At 35.7% G+C, this 19,441-nt stretch overlaps 1 protein-coding gene across 3 annotated transcripts; it reads right to left on the bottom strand.

Moving 5' to 3' along the window:
• Positions 1–764: 764 nt before the first annotated feature.
• LOC106710317 (bromodomain-containing protein 3) lies at positions 765–14,837 on the bottom strand. Of its 3 annotated transcripts, none has more exons than XM_045686620.1 (20): positions 14,684–14,837; positions 14,235–14,291; positions 13,920–14,090; positions 13,599–13,793; positions 13,112–13,399; positions 12,831–12,929; positions 12,572–12,721; positions 12,319–12,498; positions 11,872–12,119; positions 11,123–11,469; positions 10,290–10,550; positions 9,865–10,023; positions 9,595–9,717; positions 9,309–9,422; positions 4,485–4,577; positions 4,340–4,407; positions 3,083–4,195; positions 2,863–3,005; positions 2,530–2,728; positions 765–2,438 (listed from the first exon to the last, which is right to left on the bottom strand). In XM_045686620.1, exons 1-20 carry the CDS (start codon positions 14,726–14,728, stop codon positions 2,373–2,375), a joined length of 4,119 nt encoding a protein of 1,372 aa, XP_045542576.1. In that variant the 5' UTR covers positions 14,729–14,837; the 3' UTR covers positions 765–2,372. The 3 variants fall into 3 exon arrangements, with proteins under 3 accessions (XP_045542576.1, XP_045542577.1, XP_045542578.1); XM_045686621.1 differs by having other exon boundaries at positions 14,235–14,295; XM_045686622.1 differs by lacking the exon at positions 4,485–4,577 and having other exon boundaries at positions 766–2,438.
• Positions 14,838–19,441: the final 4,604 nt, after the last annotated feature.

Here is a 19,441-nt window from a genome sequence, read left to right on the forward strand (position 1 = left end):
CTCAAAGCTAACTTCATGCAGGTTAAGTTTGTGACATCCATCTTGCAAGAACTAGTTCTGGGAGACAGTGGGTATAGACTGCTGTAGTTGTCACTACCTCAGACTGGACTATAGCTAGGTTAAGTACGGTTGTGAGAACTTTACTCTAGGGGTAACTGAGCTAGATCGTGGAAATTTTAACGAAAAGAAAAATACTCAGCCAAATAAATGTTTATTTATAAAAATGAATTGTTAATTTTTCTTGATTTTATTTGTAAGATAAGTACATGTCGTACAATACGGTGGAACACATTATATACATGTACATACTATTTCACAGTGTACATATAGACAGTAAATGCCTACCTGCAATAGCATAAGTATCTATGTACTAATGTAATAATTGTTTTGTTAACCGCTATGTTTTCGTAGCAATTTATATATGTACGATCGTAATGTATTCCGACTTGCGGACGTAAATATAAATTTGTTTAATTTATCCCAATTATGTAGTATTTCTTATTTAAATATATTACATGCACGTGGAACATGTCATTTTTAACTTTTTTTATGGACCATTATTTGTTTCATAGAAAATACCTTAACAAAAACAACTAGGTGTCGATATGCCAAATAACTTTACAATGATGGCTGTTTTGTGAAATTAAATAAAAATGTTAGTCATATGTACACGAGGTATATATTAAAATCATTTAACTTGCATGAGTTCAGCATCAATAATTTTTATGAAATTTTATTGCGAAGACACTGATTTATTGCTTTTTATCTAATACCCACAAAAAATAACATGATTTTTGGTATAACTAATAAAATAACTTAAAAATTGATTCAATTGTGTTATTTCGACGGAGTTACGTAAACATCCTCGGCCCAGTGCGGCCGGTCGGTGTATTTACATATACATGAATTTAAACAACAGTTTACTATATGGAATGTCAATATATTTTACTTCAATATCTACATTTGATTTAAAGATTTAGTAAATGACTGCAATTAAAATTTTCTTAATATACAATGCTCTCTTGTGGATGACGTCGGTGTGTTTACCATACCCCGGATGTACGGCGCTTATTGACCACCTCAACTTTTAATACTTTACAAGATTTCCACTGGAGTTAACTATCTACAAACATAAAAAAGACATATTCCAATGTAAAATAAATATATTTCCAAATCAAATGTATGACATTTGATCTGTTTTACGGTGACAGACTGATAAAAAATCTACTAACATTAAGAAATATTTATCGAAAATCGAACACGTAACAGAAATTTATTTTACTATTAAATACATAACGCACACCTCGCCCCAGGGCCCTGCATTGTGACGTCGGACAACCTGCCACTTAGACTGCACGCTATGCCACGCGGCCGCGCAAACTATCGTAGTTTGAGCCATGAGATTTTATGTAAACACAATGCAAAATGGACGCCTTGCGACAGTCAATAAAATATTGATGGACAGGAACAACAAAACTCATCATTTATTTACTCATTTGCTAACAACATTCGAATAATATGTAACAATTACATACACAGTCAATAAGTAAAAGTAAAGAATCTAAATCGACCAATATATAGTTCATTTCTCTTCTTATTAGTTACAAAATTATTAGTAACAATACTAAAACATTAGTATCTTTTACTACGAGACATACAGTGCTTAGTTTTATTTTAAAATACATTAGTCATTTGTATAAAACTTTGAAAATAATAATAAAATTAGAGACGCGATGCAACGCTGATAGTAGGGAGATAGAGACATTGTTACATAAAATCTCATCGTGCAAAGCGAACCGCCTCCCGCCACCGCTGCCGCCGCCGCCGCCGCCGCCGCTTCGCCTTGCAGAGTGCAATGCGAGCTCGCTACATAACACATTTGATTGCTTCAATTGATTATCTATCAGTACATTAAAAATAAAACATTTTTGATTTATCAATTTAAAATTCTACAATTCTATGTTCAATACATACTATAAAACAAATATGGAAGGTAGAAGACACTTCTATAATAAAATATAAATATAGGCTTACGAATGTAAAGAGAGTTTACATTAAGAACTTGCATACAAACTTATATATTATACATCATTTAAAATGCAACCCTCTGCGGAGGCCCGCGCCATCTCCGGTCGGATGTTACAACAGTTTTATTTAAAATATAAGTATATCTATTCACAGCACTTAACCACATAAAATAAGTCTATAACTTCACTCACGGAACGATCACAAACACTCGGGCGTCACTAGTCGGCGGTCACGGTCAGTACTACTAGCTGCAGTCACTAGCCCACACCGACACATACCGTAGATTGCATTGACATTTATTTTTATACCATATTTACAATTTCATTAAATTCTCGCAAAGCACTTTACAGCGACTCTTCAAAGGCAGCCATAAGGTCACTCTGCATGTTCATGTCTATCTGGCCCGCCATCTGGAAAAGTAAACAAATACATTACAAAACCGTCGGCCTGGGAGTAAAGTCAATCAAATTACAAAGGACAATAATGTAGGTGTGTACTGACCGCCTCGCGCCGACGCCGCTCCTGCTCGCGCTGGCGGAGCCGCTCGCGCTCGCTGGCGGGCTTGTCGGGCGCGACCTGCGCCGCTGCCGCTGCCGCCGCCGCCGCCGCCGCCGCTGCGGGCGGGGACGCGCGCGCCACCGGCGACACGCTCGGCGATGACACCTCCGCGCTCTCAGCCTTGCGCACGTTCTGTACCACTCTACACACCGAAATAACCACATTATTTAGAAATAAGTTATACAAATAAAACTACAACTACAACTCTACCAATATACTTGGTCTATGTTTATTTTAAGTTATTTATTTAAAAAAATAAATTTAAAAAGACCTCACCTTAATTTTTCATCTTCGGGATGTCGCCTCTCCGTCTCCTGCCGCTGTCTCTCTCTTTCCGCCTGCTCCTTTTTCCTTAATTCTTGCTGTTCTAAAAGCGCTCTTTGTCGATCAATTTTTTCTCGAGCTTGTTTCTTGAACGCCTGCAACGGGACAGATTAGTTAATACATTTATGTTAACTTGAAAAACAATGAATTTTACCGAATGTAAAAGACTTACTTGGAAACAACTATCCATAACCGGTTTTTGTTTTACTTGATTATTAGTTCCTATGTTGGGGATGTTCTGCGGACTACCGGCCTGCGCTAAGGACGACCATGAACTCGCGTTTTTTAGATTCTGCTCCTGCTTTATTTTGAAAGGTTGAGCAAAGTTTTTCGACTCCTCCATCTTTTTCTCCATTTCATATTTCGTTCTCTCGGACACGTTGTTCGTCCCCATGTTGGGAACGCCCATGAGGTCCTCTATAGGTTTGGGCGTAAGTAGTGGCTTGGGTTCCTCCTTCTTTACGTTGGGAGCGATGAGGGCGGGCGCGGCGGTGACGGCGGGGTGCGGCTGCGCGGGGGGCGCGTGCGGGGCGTGCGGCGCGTGCGCGGCGGCGAACGCCGGGTCGAATATTGAGGATACGGGCGGAGCGATCGCCATGTTCGCCATGTTGGCCATACTGGTGACGGCGGCCATGCTCGGCGCACTCGCCATGGTGGCGACGACGTCGGGGCGCAGCATCTCGCGCTCGAGCTGCGGGTTCTTATCGACGTATCCGTTGTGCGGTTGGGCGTACATCTCCGTCTTGATGTGGTCGACGTGCGTGATGTCGGCCAGGCCGCCGAGCTGCGCCATCAGGCTGTGATGCGCGGCGTCGGGCAGCAGCGACGTCTTGGGCATCGGGAAGTCGTCCATGCGCATCGCGGGCTCGGCCACGCTCACGGTCACGTCCATGGGCACCTCCGCTTTCAGACTGCGCTCGAGGCTGGCGAGCGACCTCTCAAGGGGGTCGATGTACTGCGAGGTATCAATTTTATCAAGGCCGTTACGGGGTTCCGTTTTTATAATTTGTTTGTGTTCGTGCGCGTCGAGCACCGGTGCAGGCGGCAGGAGCGGGTCGGAGGAGTCCGGCGGGGTGGGCAACCGTGCGGGGGCGGGCGCGGGCTGGGCGGGCTGTACGGGCGCGGCGGGCGAGGGCTGAGCGGCGTGGGCGCGCGGTGGCGAAGGGGAGGGCGAGGGGGCGTGTTGAGGCACCTCGCTCTTGTCGTCGGCGGGCGGCGGTTGCGGAGGTTCCTCAACCACGACCGGCGCCACCGTCACGGGTACGACCACAGGAGGGGCCGACTTCTGAAATATAAATTTACACTGCACAGACACAATACTTCACTTATCTATACCAATGTCATTTTAGAAAAATCTAAACTAGATTTTTTTATATTAAATAATGATTATGTTTTATAAACTCTAAATAGAACAATGTTATGTATTTACCGTATGCGATGGCAGTTGCTGGACCTGCTTCTTCATCTTTTTTTTGGATGGCTTTCCTGGGCTCGGTCCTGCAATAGTTAGCAGCACATGAAGCACATTGCCAACAACACAAACACAAAAAGTACAAATCAAACATCATACATACCGATATCGTTCCTAAGCTGTAAAATACGTTCTTGGTCTCTTTGGAGAGACTTTTTTTCTTTATTATTACAAGCATTACTTTCAAATACTTGACCTAGAATGGATATATTTGTGTTGTATTAAACATGTTAACCTAAAACAGTCGTCGTTCAAATAGTGAAAAAAAAAAACAAAAAAAAGAATTTCTGACTCCAATTGATCTTTTATAAACACAGAACAATCGGTAAAGGAAATGAATCAATGCAACTGGTGGTGGTGGAAAATGACACACTATGTCGATATTATAAACTTCAGATCTCAGGGCGGTGTAAATAAAATTCAATATATATTACTTAAAAGTTTTACTTAATTTCTGTTATATATTTAAGTATATACACTTATTTATTCCCACTCAATCTTATCGACTAATAATTTTAAGTCATGAGGGTCGATTAAATAAATCTTACAATAAAATTTCTTACGTGATGTTTCTGTTCACACTTTCAATACATAAATATAACAAATGTTGCGCGAAAGTAATCAATTGCACCAACTATTACTTTCTTAACAAACAACCGACACAATAGAACATATATTCTGTACATGCGTTACTTTCTTAGTAAAATAACATAAGTTCACATCTAGAGTGACAAATATAATCTCCTTTCATTTAATTATTTGCAAATTTCTACTAGAGTATACAACGGGATCATTTGTTCTGTCGACTAAAACCCAAAGAATGGGGGACATCTAAACCTCGGCAGTGGGACACAACCGACCGAAACTTAAAACCTAACTCATTCTTCTCAACATTTATGTGGTCATGAATTTTAAAATTACTGTTTTTTTGTTAACAGATAAAATCTTATACTAATATATATTATGTACGTATTAGATAACATTTGCTATATAAATAGGCAAATATGGATCATTTGCTTTTATATATACAAACATTTGATAGTCACTATGACATCCCAATAGTGGTCAACGTACGCGCCACACATTTAAGGTAAATGAATCAAGTCGTTATTAGATTTAAACCACATTTAGAACATTTAATCCAAAATATAACATTAAATTCCACATTTAATTCGCCTTTTTTACTAATTAATAATAATCAAATGAGAGAATTAGATTTTTTTTTAATTTTTAATATATTATGACTGATGTTGACCACTTTGGAAGTTATGACGCCGACTGTACTATAACTACATATGTACGAATAACAATATTTTACTGGTCTCTTATTTTTAAAAAGTGTGTGTCAATCGGTTTTTACCCACTTCAACTGTGTACACTATATATCTAACTTACAATAAGACTTTTAGAATTATCGAATTGTACTTGAGGGGAAAAAATATTAATAGTGCTTTTCGAATTTCTGCATAATTTCTACTTTCAGATAACATGAGGAATGTAAAATTTTCATTTGAATTCATTCAATGGACCAATTACTTATTTAAAAATACTGACTCATCTAACTCTGATAAAATCCTTAAAACGCATGATATTACGTATCAAATAATAATTCGTGCCGTAACTTCATCTTAATAGGAAGATTAACATTACAATGTACATCTACTGGATATAAAAGTGTCATCGACCAACTCCAACTAAACAAACTAGAGCTAACTTTACTCTTGACAGTCACAAAGTTTCACAAATCATTTCGTCAACATAAGTTAAAAAATAATTTATTTGTTCCTTAATTTATAATATTCGACAGAATTATCAAGTTGATTTTAATTACAAAAAAAACGTGTAAAAACAGATTTCTACCACAATTGGAAGATATGCATGATCGATAAAATATTAAACATGCCGCACGACAAAAAAAAAAATTAAAAATACAAGTATATAGTACACAGAGCTTTAATAGCTCTCTAATAAATAATACATTAATTATTTTACTTTCTATAATTCAGCTGCATATCTACAACTGTAGTATACATTGTATGTTCAAACTGAATGTAAAAATATGAAGAACACCTTTTAGCAGAGGCCCTATATTTACAAGGTATTAAGTATATTTATAGGTAACCTTAAAGATGGATGGAAGAGAATTTTTACTACAAAAAGTCACAATTTAAAGTTAAAAAAAATACAAATTTCAATGATTTTTTAAAGAATTCTGCTGAATATCACTTTTATGAAAAAAAATAACGAAAAAGAAAAACAAGAAAAAAAATATAAATGAGGAAGTTATTCTATTCAAATATATTTTCTTAAAACATTATCTTGAATAAGCTGATACGGCTAATAGACTAGAAATTCAGAATATAAGCGATATAATTCTGAACTAAAGATTTATTTTGAGACATAATGCGGTGACTTTCGAGATGGTTGTATTCACCGATGTGATAAACCAGCACCCTTGAAAGTTTACGCGACTTATTGCACCATTCTCCTCCCTCCTTCTTGTGGATAAACTACACAATATTTCGTACAGAATTCATTTAGTACAGTTATCCAGCTGCCGAACAATAAACATTACAGAGTATTACTTGTACAGAGAAGTACTAAACTAGATAAATTACACTCGATGGTAGGGCCACATAAAATTTGTAATATAATTCATAACATAATGATAACGATAGTCAATGAGAGAGGTTTTTGCAAACAATTTGTGAAGGAAGGAGGCCAGCTTAGGTATTCGGTAATCGTAAACAATTTTGATCACACGTAACATGATAATTTCTTGAGAGCAAGCATCCAAGAGTGTCAAGCATTAAACCAATAAAACCATACCTTTTCAAAACAAGATAAAATTTTTAACTACAGCATGTCACAAGATACATAGTGGTCGCAGAGAGTGGTGCAACAAGAGGCCGTGCGTTGCCTGACACCTTGCCAATGCCAAGTGGTATCCGTCCTTACACAATTGTTTGCATTACGTGTGTGTGTGTGTGTTTGTGTGTCGCCACACTGCGCCACACTGCGCCACACTGCGCCACACCGCCACACACCGACTCCCGCGCAACACGACTGCTGCGCACTCACATTGTCTCCCGTCTATTTCACACGCATAGCAATCAGTGCCCTGAGATCTGAAGTTCCGATAGGTATTCGTAAAGAGATCCAAAATTTAAAGGATGCAAATGAAACAACACCGCATTTGAGGACATGATATAGTTAAAAATATTAATGTGAAAAGGTATTTCCTATTGGTTTATGAAAGCAAACCAAAACGGTACATGTCACCGGCACCAGTTACACTGTATCGGCGTACACCAAAGCTGGCTTCACCTCCTTACCGACTATCGAGTGTTTGTGCCTTTACCGCGTTACCGCATTCGTTAAAACGCGCATCGCTCAACGCTCAAAGAGCGGACTTCCAACTAAACATTATCCCGAGCTAAAATGTATAACCCACTTACTCAATCAATATCACAGTAATGACAAATCATAGGCTCCACTCTAACTGAACACATTCAAACTCATTCACATCACCACAAGGATGATTCCACTCAACATTGCGGTACAAATAATATCAAATCTAAGGTCAATGGAGCCGATTGACGACATTCTCACAATGCAATCTTCGGAAGTATAAAACTACATTCACACTGTTGCCAAACATTCTGATGAAACACAATATTTAAACAAATTAGCTTACTATTGTTGAGCTCTAAAATAACAATCGCCGAAATAAATAAAAATATATTGTTTTTTTTATAAATAATAGGTAATTATAACTTGAGGTCTTCAATAAATAAAACATACAAAAAAATATAAAATCATCCACATGAGGATATTTCTAACAATTGAACCGATCTCTATTCAGTGACTACTGCCACTATTTCACTCTCTCTCTCAATCTCTCTCTAGGTATTGTTCATCAGACTCTATGTCTCTGTGCATAGTTAAAAGACATGTCATTCATTCTGTCATTGACACTTTTCAGACTAGAATAACATTATTCAAAGGGTTAAAATTGTAAATCTCATTCCACATTTTATATAAAACATAAAAAGAACCACAATCAGTCATACCATAAAAATACTGGCTAAGGTAAAAAAAACTTGTGTTTTTCATTACCTATTAAATTACGAAAAAAAATAATCTAATAATATTTATAGATATCAAGCATTTTAAATATACCATATTTACACCAAAATATAACAAATATAGAAGAATAAAAATTAAAAAAAAATCCCTGATAGAACTTGGCACAAAAACATGAAAACTGTTTCCTAGTTTAGGAAAAAAACTAAATATAAAGTATTATATTTCTTCAAATTTAGAATATTTCCAAACATTAAAAATTTTAATGTAAGTAAGATAGTTGTAAAAATGAAAGTCATAGTTAAAAAGACATGGCTTAGATTTTTTAAAGAAGAAAGTAAATTTGAATTTGAAAACTTTCTAAAACTGAGTTTAAAAAGTCTAATGGTAAAATGTAAGTAGAGATATTATATTTAATCTATATGTTTTTTTTTAAATACATATACTGATTTATTTTGTACCCTTGACTTCTGCATTTATCATATTCACATATACATATAATTATATACAAATCAATTGTTTCTAATATAATTTCATAGTCGTATAATATTTTCATTGCACACTAATTAATTAACTATCATATCAACATTGTAAAATGTACAACACAACCGTACTCCTCTATATTGTTATATTCTGATGTAAACGTGATGACCGAGTGATGTGTATGTTCTAATTAAATGCAGTTAATATTAAAATCTAATACTAAATTGTAATATACAATTAATGGTACAAATTAGTACCGATCAGTGCTTGATGTAGGGTAAGTCTATGTAGTAGAAGTAAGTCGCCCTGTAGTCAGGGTATGCCGAGTGTGACAAGGTATGCCGCAAGGATATCTAACCTGCTTCACTGTCACTGCTGTCGGAGGAGCTGGTGTCGGTGCTGGACGAGGAGTTGGACGAGTCAGAGGAGCTGGATGATGACGACATGCCGCCGCCCAGACCCTCCTTGCCATCTGACAATGAATAAGACAAATTTAAATATATCTCTCAAACAGAAGGGGGAGCAGACAGTGAGTAATGAGCACTTAGTAAATGAGCTACGAGTAGTAAAATTATGGCATTCAAAAGAAAATAAATAAATTAAAAAATATATAACTTTGTGCATAAATATAATTCCATACATACCCTTTTTCGGTTGCTGCTTCTTATTAGATCCTAATTGACCTGACACATCTTGTAACCGCTTTTCTAGTTCCTGTTTTTTCTCCGCCATTTGTTCGTCCTTTGATTTACCCGAAACTTTCCGATCTGAAAAACATACACGTTACAGTGGAAAATAATACAAATGTCACTGTGAATCACGAAAATCTGAACTGAATTGTAATTTTCAAACTTCAATGTAACAATACATAAATCATACAAAGTAAAACTAGGAATTTAAAAGAGAATACTTACGAGTCTTTTTGCGAAGACACGACGCGACATAACTCTCGAGTTCCCTTAGAGTCGACGGCTTCAAAGTTTCAAAGTCAATCTCAATCTCATCGGGATTTGAATCTCGCAGAGAAGGTTCTCGACTTTGAATGATATGCACCACTTTACCGAGCTTGTCACCTGCATAAATATTATTTGAGATAATTGCAAAATTTAAAATTTAATCAATTTTATTATATTATAATAGTGCTATGTATTAATAATATACATATTGTTGTCTCAGTTTTATCAAACAGAATGTGAAGGATGACAACTTCCTCTGCAATCAAAACACACAGTAACGTTTTTCGTACTCCTCTGTTACAGTAGACACGTTAGCCATTCGGCGGCAAAGGGTGAAGTATATAAGCTTGTTATGGATGTATATAGCATGGTTGTCACGTCACCTGGCAGCTTGTTGATGTCGAGGGAGAGCTGGCGCTTCTCGTCGTAGGACATGGGCTTGGCGACGTCCTCGTCGTCGGTGTCGGGATGCGGCGGCGGATGCGGTGCGGGCGCGGCTGTGGGCGTGGAGCTCTTCTTCTTGGCGGGTGCGGCGCCGCGCGAGCCCGCCTTGCTCGCGGCAGTCGCACCTCCGCCTGCGCCCGCGCCGCCCGCCCCGCCCGTGCCGCGCTTGCTGCCCGGCTTGCCGCGCACCGCGCTCGTCGCTAACGGGCACACGTTTGTTAATATATTTCTTACAATTCATTTACTTGAGAATCACATGTATAATTTATAAACTCTATCACTGTATCATATTTTTGCCACCTAAAAGATTACACATGTCATACACAGATAACCTAATCTTAATTTTAAAAACATAAAAAACCAGACCGACTGAAACTCTATGAGATGAAGACGCCATTTATTGTCTGCGTTTTAAAATAACGATTTAAAAAAAAATATTTGTAATAAATAAACTGTAATATTATATGTAACAGTTTCTTTTATTTTAGAATATACTAAAACAACAATAAAAAAAATTAAGGTGTGTGGAGATTTGAACTCGCTTGCTTTTACTATTTTTTTACTTTTATCCATCACATCTACTATGTATTTGTCCTGATAAATATACTCATATGACTCTGTGGAAGAAGACAAATCGAATGACTTCTCTCTCATCAAGATCGCTTCAGTCGTCAGACTCTAGGCAATTTATATACATACACATAAACATCATCCTCCTTGTCAGTCGGGTAAAAAGATGAGTTAAAAAAGAGAAAAAGTGTACTGAACATACCCAGACTTTCACTAATATTATTCGTTTTTGTTCCATACGCGGTGACCGTGTTCGCTTTAGGTATAGTACTGCTACTCGTAGTACTAGTTGTCTGTTTCTTTTGCTTGTCTTTAACTTTCTTCTTTGCCTTCTTCTTGTTATTGGATTCTTCAACAAGTTTCCTCATTTTCTCTTGAAGGGCAAGTAATTCTTTTTCGAGTATCTTAACTTTATTGTTTCTTTCTTCCTCTGAATCATCAGACTCGGAGTCAGATTCTGATCCGGACTCAGAACTGGAGGCGGAACTGCCTTTCTCCGTCGTGTGAGTAACTCCTACATGGACTGGTTCATCAGGAATCTTAGCGTACCTATGGAAATACATCGCATTTATAAATCAAAATTGCAATTGAAAACGTAAATTAGATTTTTATCTATGACATTAATAAAATAGGAGCATTTTTTTTTAATTTTCGTCTTTCTAGCGATTGTTCCGTGTAATCTCTAAAACTAATAAACAGATTTTGACGGATCTTTACGGAAGGTAGCTTATATGTGCGGAAGTAACTTAATTTTTTTTTTTTTAATTCCGTGCTGCCGAAGTCGCGTGCAACAGTTAGTACAAACTTATAAAGAGAAAGGAAAAGATTTAATGTTTGTTCTGGATGACCTTAAAGCTACATATAAATTGACATTATACTTTTCCTCATCTCATACTTTGAAACAACCTATTGGAAAATGAGTTTGTTACAAAAGAGTAAGACGTAATTTACCTCATCTCAAAAACATCTTGCAGTTTCCTCGCCATAGCAACGACATCGTGATCCGGCGGATTGTATTTGTAGCAATTTGTAAACACTAAGCGAACGTCGGCGGCGAACTCTGCGGCCGTTTTATATGCTCGGTTATCCATCTTTTGCTTGACAGTTCCAAGATCCATTGGTTTCTTAATAATATCAAAATAATCATGAAGACCGAGCAATTCCGCATCTACAGGTTTGTAAAATGGCCACGCATATCCCTGTCGAATACGTTGTTGCTTTACTGTACACTTAATGAATGCTTAGAAATTAATAAATATCAAACAATCAAAAAGCAATATTAATGAGAAATGCCTTAGATATATATAATATATTTATATATATATAAGATAACCGTAACAAAACAATACAATTGTATTTATATAGGGCAAGTATAGAGCAAATAAAACTTATACTTACTGAATGTTTCTTGGAAAACAATTCCTTTAAAATTTCATTACAACTCTTGAGAGCGTCGGAGAGTTTCTCTTTACCCTTTACCATCTGTGGGGTCATACTAGAATGATGGGATGCCCCCGCTGAACCCATGCCTGGTGATAATCCACCCATTTTGAAATTATCCTCTCCTACTCTTCCAGCCTATTGAGTGAAAATAAAACTATGATCAAACCTGTAGGTTACAAAAAACCTTACATAATTGCTAAGTAGAAACCTTTTTCTGGCGTCCACTTTCTCTCCTTGTAGAAATTTTCGCAGGTTTAGGTCCAACTTGTTGATCAATGGTCGGGGTAGTGTAACCTCCTTCAAATGAACTACCCATAGGTGTTGTCGTATCAGCTTTTCTTTTCACACCTTTCTTTACCTTATAAATGAAGCACAAGTTTAAAAGGTATTTTTTTTAAACAAAATCATTTAATAGCCCACAAAGTGACTATATAAAATAGATTCTCAATTATTTAGTGTAACAATACCTTAGCAGGTTGCGTCTGGGACAAAGTGACCGCCGGCATAGTTGAGACAGGTGTGGTCGGAGTTTGCGTAACGTGAAAACTAGATGGTTGAGTTGCCACCTGAAGGAAAGTTCTCTGTTACATAACATTCACAAGACATTCTATGACTTGTATGAACCTTATTACTACATTCTCTATTTTTATGTAAATAAATTTTCTTAATAATAATTACCAGACCTAAACAGTTAATTTTTGCGTTAATTTCTATTTTTGAAATATGTGTTTTTGAGAAGGCAACCGACCTGCTGCGGTAGTCCGGTGTGTGTGGCGGGGGGTGTGGGGGTAGAGGCGGTGAGCGCGGGCGTGGTGGTGGTGTTGGTGGAGCCCACGAAGGCGGGGAGCGGCGTGCTGGGCACCGCCTTGACGGTGGAGCGCGCCACCCCGCCTCCCGCCGACACACCGCCCACTCCGCCCACGCCTCCCACGCTGCCCACTGACCCCACGGACCCACTCGTACGCTTCTTCACGGCTGCCTTCGCACTGTTTGATGGTACCTCGATTTCCTTTTCCTCTTTGTCCATTTGCGCTATCTATATATAAAAAAATACACTGTTAACAAATTTATTATTATTACAATCATTGTGCAGGTCATCTATGAGCAAAGCTTCGGAAGACTTCATCAAGTATTATGGGTATTTAACTTAGAAATATTAAACAATTTGAGTTTTTTTTTTTAATTATGCATAATTATTATTTTCTACAGCAAAGTATCAGAAAATAAATAATTACCCGGTTCAAAAATAATTTTTCTAATGTTTGTGCCATAACAACCACATCCTCTCCAGGCTTGTTGTAAACATAGCAGTTGGTGAACATTGTGTTGAAATCTTGGATACATTCTTGCGCCGAGTAATAGTAGTTGGACTCTAAACGCTTTTTAATTGTACCCAAATCCATAGGCTTTTTTATAATTTTATGGTAATCCTGAAATAAAACAGTTTAAACTATAGTAAACTATTAATACATAGAAATTTTTTTTAGAATAATCAAAAATTTAGATCAAATAAAGATGTTTTAAACATTTTTTTAATATATGTATAATGTACTCACTGGGAGGTTTAGCTTCTTTGCATCTACAGGCTGATGAAATGGCCATGCAAACTTATGTTTCCAAACTGCCTTGATCACATTTTTCTGGAGGAACTGCAATTGATTCGTTATCCGGCCCTGTCGCCGCGGCGTGTCCTCTGGTGGTGCTCCATTGACAGGCTCTGCCATTGGCTACGGAAATATAGAACCGTAAAAAAATTGCATATTCAAAATCAAACAATTAAGAATTATATATTGAGCAAAAATGTTGAAAGGAGCTCAAACCTTAGAAATTTAAATTAATAATTTTTATGTATATCTATAGTAAATACTTACAGTACTTGTAGTTGCGAGAGGATCTACAGCCTGCTGCATTGTGCTGGAGTCTGCAATCTACCTACCAAAGTTACCCAAACACTATAGTACATTTATATACAAACATACCATCAAAAGAAACCTATCTACTTAGTAACAATCTTAATACAGTCAAAATCTGTTATAACGACATCGAAGGGACTACTCATATTGAGTCGTAAAAACCGATAGTTGTAACAACCGGTGACAGGTATTAATAGAAAAGATATGTAATAACATTCAGCCAGGACCTTTGATTTTGGTCAATTTAACCGGTATGTTGTTCTAAACGATGTCGCTATAAACGGTTTTGACTGTAATTACAATAAATTATTCAATTTTAAATTTTACTAATAAACCAATTGCTAATTTAACATTTATGTCCTATATAATATTTAGAGACAAAGCATATTGAAACAGTACAAGCTCACCTCAATCGTAACAAGAGGTTCATCCAGTTTCTGACTAAGAGGCATCAGCTAAACCCTCTAATAACATGAAACCATTCTATCATAATAAATTCTTAGGTGCGATCGCACCGTAGCCGGACCACAATCCAACCATTAAACTAATATTAACCTAAAATGTCCTAAAATTAGAAACATAAGAAATTTTCACATTGCAACAGATTAAAAAATATGCACTAATTAAACTTAATTACCTGGGTGCTGTGTTTGAAAGCCAAGGAGATGTGAGACAGATATTGTAAAATATATTTAATAATTAAATGAAGATAGGATCCACATCTGAAAAAAAAAATGCTGAGATTAAAAACTAAATCATGTAATGTTATGTATTCATCATGTCATACTTTTATAAAAGTTATTCATTTTTACCAATCACCAAAAATCTTTAAATTAACCTAACAATAAAGATAACTATCTCGATAATAGATGCCTTAATTATGATTTTGTTGTTTTGATTTGAATTTTATGTGATATACTATATTTTTTATGTCTCTAGAACACATTTAAAAATACATTTACAAATATATCAAGGTATCAGGAATTTGGTTCTTATGTTTATTTAGTGTTTGTCATTGTGTAAAAATATTTCCTGTTTTCCGCACAAAGCTAGTAACTCCAGAACGTAGAAAATGTATCTACACTAGCTTTGATACCATTACTTAAAAATTAGGCATAGTTTTGACTAATCTACTTCTATATGTGCATTTCATTAATATAATTTGAGTATAGATACAACAGTTAATGAATCTGTAAATGTAATATTTTCATATATTCAATTTACTTTTACATAAATTTAAACTTTTGTTATATACAGTATTTTGTATTTAAAAAGTTTGTAATCAATTTAAGGATGAATTACTACAATCTTATGAGAAAAAAGTTTAATAACCCAATCTATGTATAAAATAGTGTAAGCTCCAATATCTCCATTTAATAAACAAATGTTTGTAAATTATCAGTCAAGAACACTACTACAGTAACAATGTTGTTATTTACTTAGAACATTGCAATAATTAGAGACAGATTAAGGGCATAAAATAATATGTTTGAGAAAACATATTCAATATTAGAAAATAATAATAACCACCACCAAAAATATATAATGTAGCCTTTTATATTCATAATTCTAATACAAAGCAAAACTCTCTAGAAACCAAGCAAAACTAGATTCATTCAAAGATCTAATCTAAAATAATAAATTGTTGTATTTCTAATGTTATATTTTAGGCATTAAATGTTACAAAGTAGAGAAATTTTGATATGAAATGTCTAAAATTAATAAGTTTAGGTTATGTTCCATATATTAAATTGTATCATTGTTGATGTTTGGATTATTTTTGTTTTATAAATAATGCATCACAGAAGTCGCATCATAATTGGGTAAAATTACCCATGGATAAATGCTCTTCATGCATCTTTGATTTGAAAATTTTAACACATGATACTAATCAGCAATGTTTTGTTTAGAGTTTACCTAAACACAATATGATGGAATTTAATAAGAAATCGTAATTTCTTTGGCCATTATGGACACTGGCGTCAGTCTAGAATATTCTCTGACCGATTTTCAACAGAATTACAAATTATGTTGTAAGGGCTTCAAGGGGTAAACAGTAGAATAAAAAGTTGTTGTGATTATAAAATGTATATATTTAGAACTTTATAAGCATATTTTACATTATAATTATGTATTTAATTCCAAATTCCAGTAAGAGAATGCACGCACTCAAAATTAATAAAATCCTATTTGCAAAACATATGTAACAAATATTTCAAAGTGTTCTTTATGCGCAAATAAAAGATAAAGTAAAATTTCAAGTTATAAACTTATTTTGGAACAAATAAGCTAGTGGAGATTTGGTGAAAATTACTGGTACAGAGGCCAAAACGAAAAGTTCAAATATTACTTATTATTCGCAACATGCACGCTCTACTTTTACACATACGATAGTCCTATCAATAGGGCAACAAAATAGCATAAAATACAACAATAAATTTGTGGTAAAGCCAAATAATTATGAAAAAAGACTTACGAGGGATATTAACGCCAATATGGCGGATGAACTAAAAATACGATGTTGGAGTAACTTCTGCAAAAGTTAACTCTATCAAATTGCTTGAATTCATCAAACACTCCACATATATCAAAGTTCATATTAATTAACTAAATATAGTAATTCATTGTCTATAACTAACAAAAACCACTGTCTTTTTTATACAACAAAGAAAAGCACAACCCGAACTCTAAGGTTACAGCCGAGCTTCAGACATGGCGGCCAAACATGAAGCGAGTGACGAGCGTCTCTAGTCATACCTAAAATTCATTTATCACTTTCTGGAAAAGAAATATTGAAATAACAGCATCGAAAAACGTGTAAAACCAACATATTTTAATTTTGGCAAAGCGATGATATAAGGTTTCATAGCAATCATAGGATTCAGTCTTGGAAGATTAGGTTTTCAGCTTCCATAGTAAATCTAGCTCACGAAGTTGTTCGAAATTCATTCAAGTGGCGCCCTCCAGCCAACCTTCGTATCAACTTCATATCATAAAAATGATTTCTTATTTATGGGCTTTTACGTAATACGTATTGCTAGTGTCTAATATTTCAATTATTATTTTGTATAGTAAATAATTTATCCAATACATTTCTACAATAAACGATAAAACCTGTATTAAAAATTGATTTTCGCAGCTACTAATAAAATTTTTTGAAAATTAAAATCATCTTGATATATTATTATACATATGAAATGTAAAATGAATTTAAATTGAAATGTTTCAATCTATATTTTAATAATAGGTAAAATATAGGTGAATAAGTTACCCTGATTTGTACTGTTGAATGGTTAAAAATGTTGGTTTTTTGTTATCAGTTTCCACTAAGCGACACAAATGTTTGAGCAATTTGGGTGAAATTTTTTCAAATACTAGCTTTTACCCGCGACTCCGTCCGCGCGGAAAAAAAAAATAGAAAACGGGGTAAAAATTATCCTATGTCCTTTTCCTGGTTCTAAGCTACCTGCACACCAATTTTCAGTCAAATCGATTCAGCCGTTCTTGAGTTATAAATAGTGTAACTAACACGACTTTCTTTTATATGTATAAGATATAGAAAACGTAGTGTGGAAGGGAGAAAAAGTATTAACAATTTAATGAGAAGCTTTTAATTTATTGCAACACCACGAAATCTGCGGACGACGAAATAGGCATATTCATATCCCTTGGCATGACATTTTTATAGTTCACGCGCGGCGTTGATTTGTATCGATAGAGTCGTTTATCTTATTTCCGCTGATGCTCCACAACTGGTATATATGCAAAATAGCAGCGTCAGGTGCAAGACCAGAGTCAGGTGGCCAGCCATAGAATGGAAACACGCACTTACTGGTTATTGAACGTCCATTTTTTTTATAAGATAAGGAAGCAAACGAGCAGCGGGAACACCAAGGTGTTCATCGACGCCCATGAACATCTGCAATACTATAGGAATCGCTGATGCGTTGTCGGCCTTTTAGATGGTTTGCTACTAATAAGTTCTCAACTAGCTTATGCGCTCGCTTCAGTATGCTATAAATAATGCTCTGGCTAGAATTTACGTGCAAACGCGAATATTCGCGTTCTCGAACATGTATAAATTTACGCATATGTGATTGTCATCTTTCCCGCACCCCTCGCGAAAAGTAGCAGAATTTATGGGGCGGCCCTTTACCTACTCCATTTTTCTGTAGATGGTTTACATTTCCCTAGTGTAGTTACGAACATTGCAGTGCAAGTGGAAAAATGAACATGCTCATTTTAGTGTTGAAAGTACATTTGTATGCGTTATGGTTTAAGAAAATTATGATAGCTCACTAGCGCCCCCCTGTCAACATCAAAAAATGTCACAACATCTTTAGCAAATACTCCTTCATATACATGTCATATCTTATATGATATTTTTATGAAATTTCGAAACTATGAAGACATACAGATGAATTGTGAATCTCCTCGTTTTTGAAGTCAGTTAAAATTGGCAACATTAAACAGTGCAGCTACCGCTCCAACATTGGTTGAAATATGACGCTGTCAAGATGACATAAGGAGTACTCACTAGCGCCCCCATGTCAACGTCAAAAAATGTCATCCTTTTTATTGTAGTTAGCCACTGCTTGGAAATTGAATTGAATTATTGTAGCTGTCATATATTTTTTTCTTTTATGTCAGTTTCTATGATAAGTAGGTTTTATTTTGGTTCTGACAGAACCAACAGCGATAGCAGCACCTCTCTCAGAGGTTCAGATACCCTTTTTCTTCTTCTTTACACCCACGTAACACCCACTACTGGGCATAGGCCTCTATCAAAACTGGTTACGATGATCGATCCTGTTCTAGCCGCATTCAGGATACTCCCGCAATATTGACCAAATATCCTTGTTTGATTATAAATAAGTTTGTTCTGTACTATTTTGAGTTGAGTTTGACAATTTACTATAATCTGTATCAGGCCTGTGACACCTTTAGTTCCTCCGTTTACGCAAAGCGCTAGTGTGCTGGCTGCTGATTGGTCGACCGCCATCTTGGATCGCCATACCGTCGTTTCAATTCTGACATTGTCAAAATCAAGTAATTGAGTATTTATCGAGTGAAAATTACGGTATTATTTTGTGTATTTCTCGCTATTTTAAGCTTGAGTTAAGTTACAAATTAAACGTAGTTTTTCCTTCATATATCATCGATTA

The sequence above is a fragment of the Papilio machaon genome, chromosome 3 (genome assembly GCF_912999745.1).
Source record: "Papilio machaon chromosome 3, ilPapMach1.1, whole genome shotgun sequence".
In the NCBI taxonomy this organism is placed as follows: domain Eukaryota; kingdom Metazoa; phylum Arthropoda; class Insecta; order Lepidoptera; family Papilionidae; genus Papilio; species Papilio machaon.

Coding starts and splice junctions, on each gene's coding strand:
- LOC106710317 (XM_045686620.1), bottom strand. CDS start 14,728: ATGCCTCTTAGTCAGAAACTGGATGAACCTCTTGTTACGATTGAG. Junction 13,794..13,919: donor CAAAGAAGCTAAACCTCCCA/GTGAGTACATTA, acceptor GTTTTATTTCAG/GATTACCATAAAATTATAAA. Junction 9,423..9,594: donor GAAGCAGCAACCGAAAAAGG/GTATGTATGGAA, acceptor ATTCATTGTCAG/ATGGCAAGGAGGGTCTGGGC.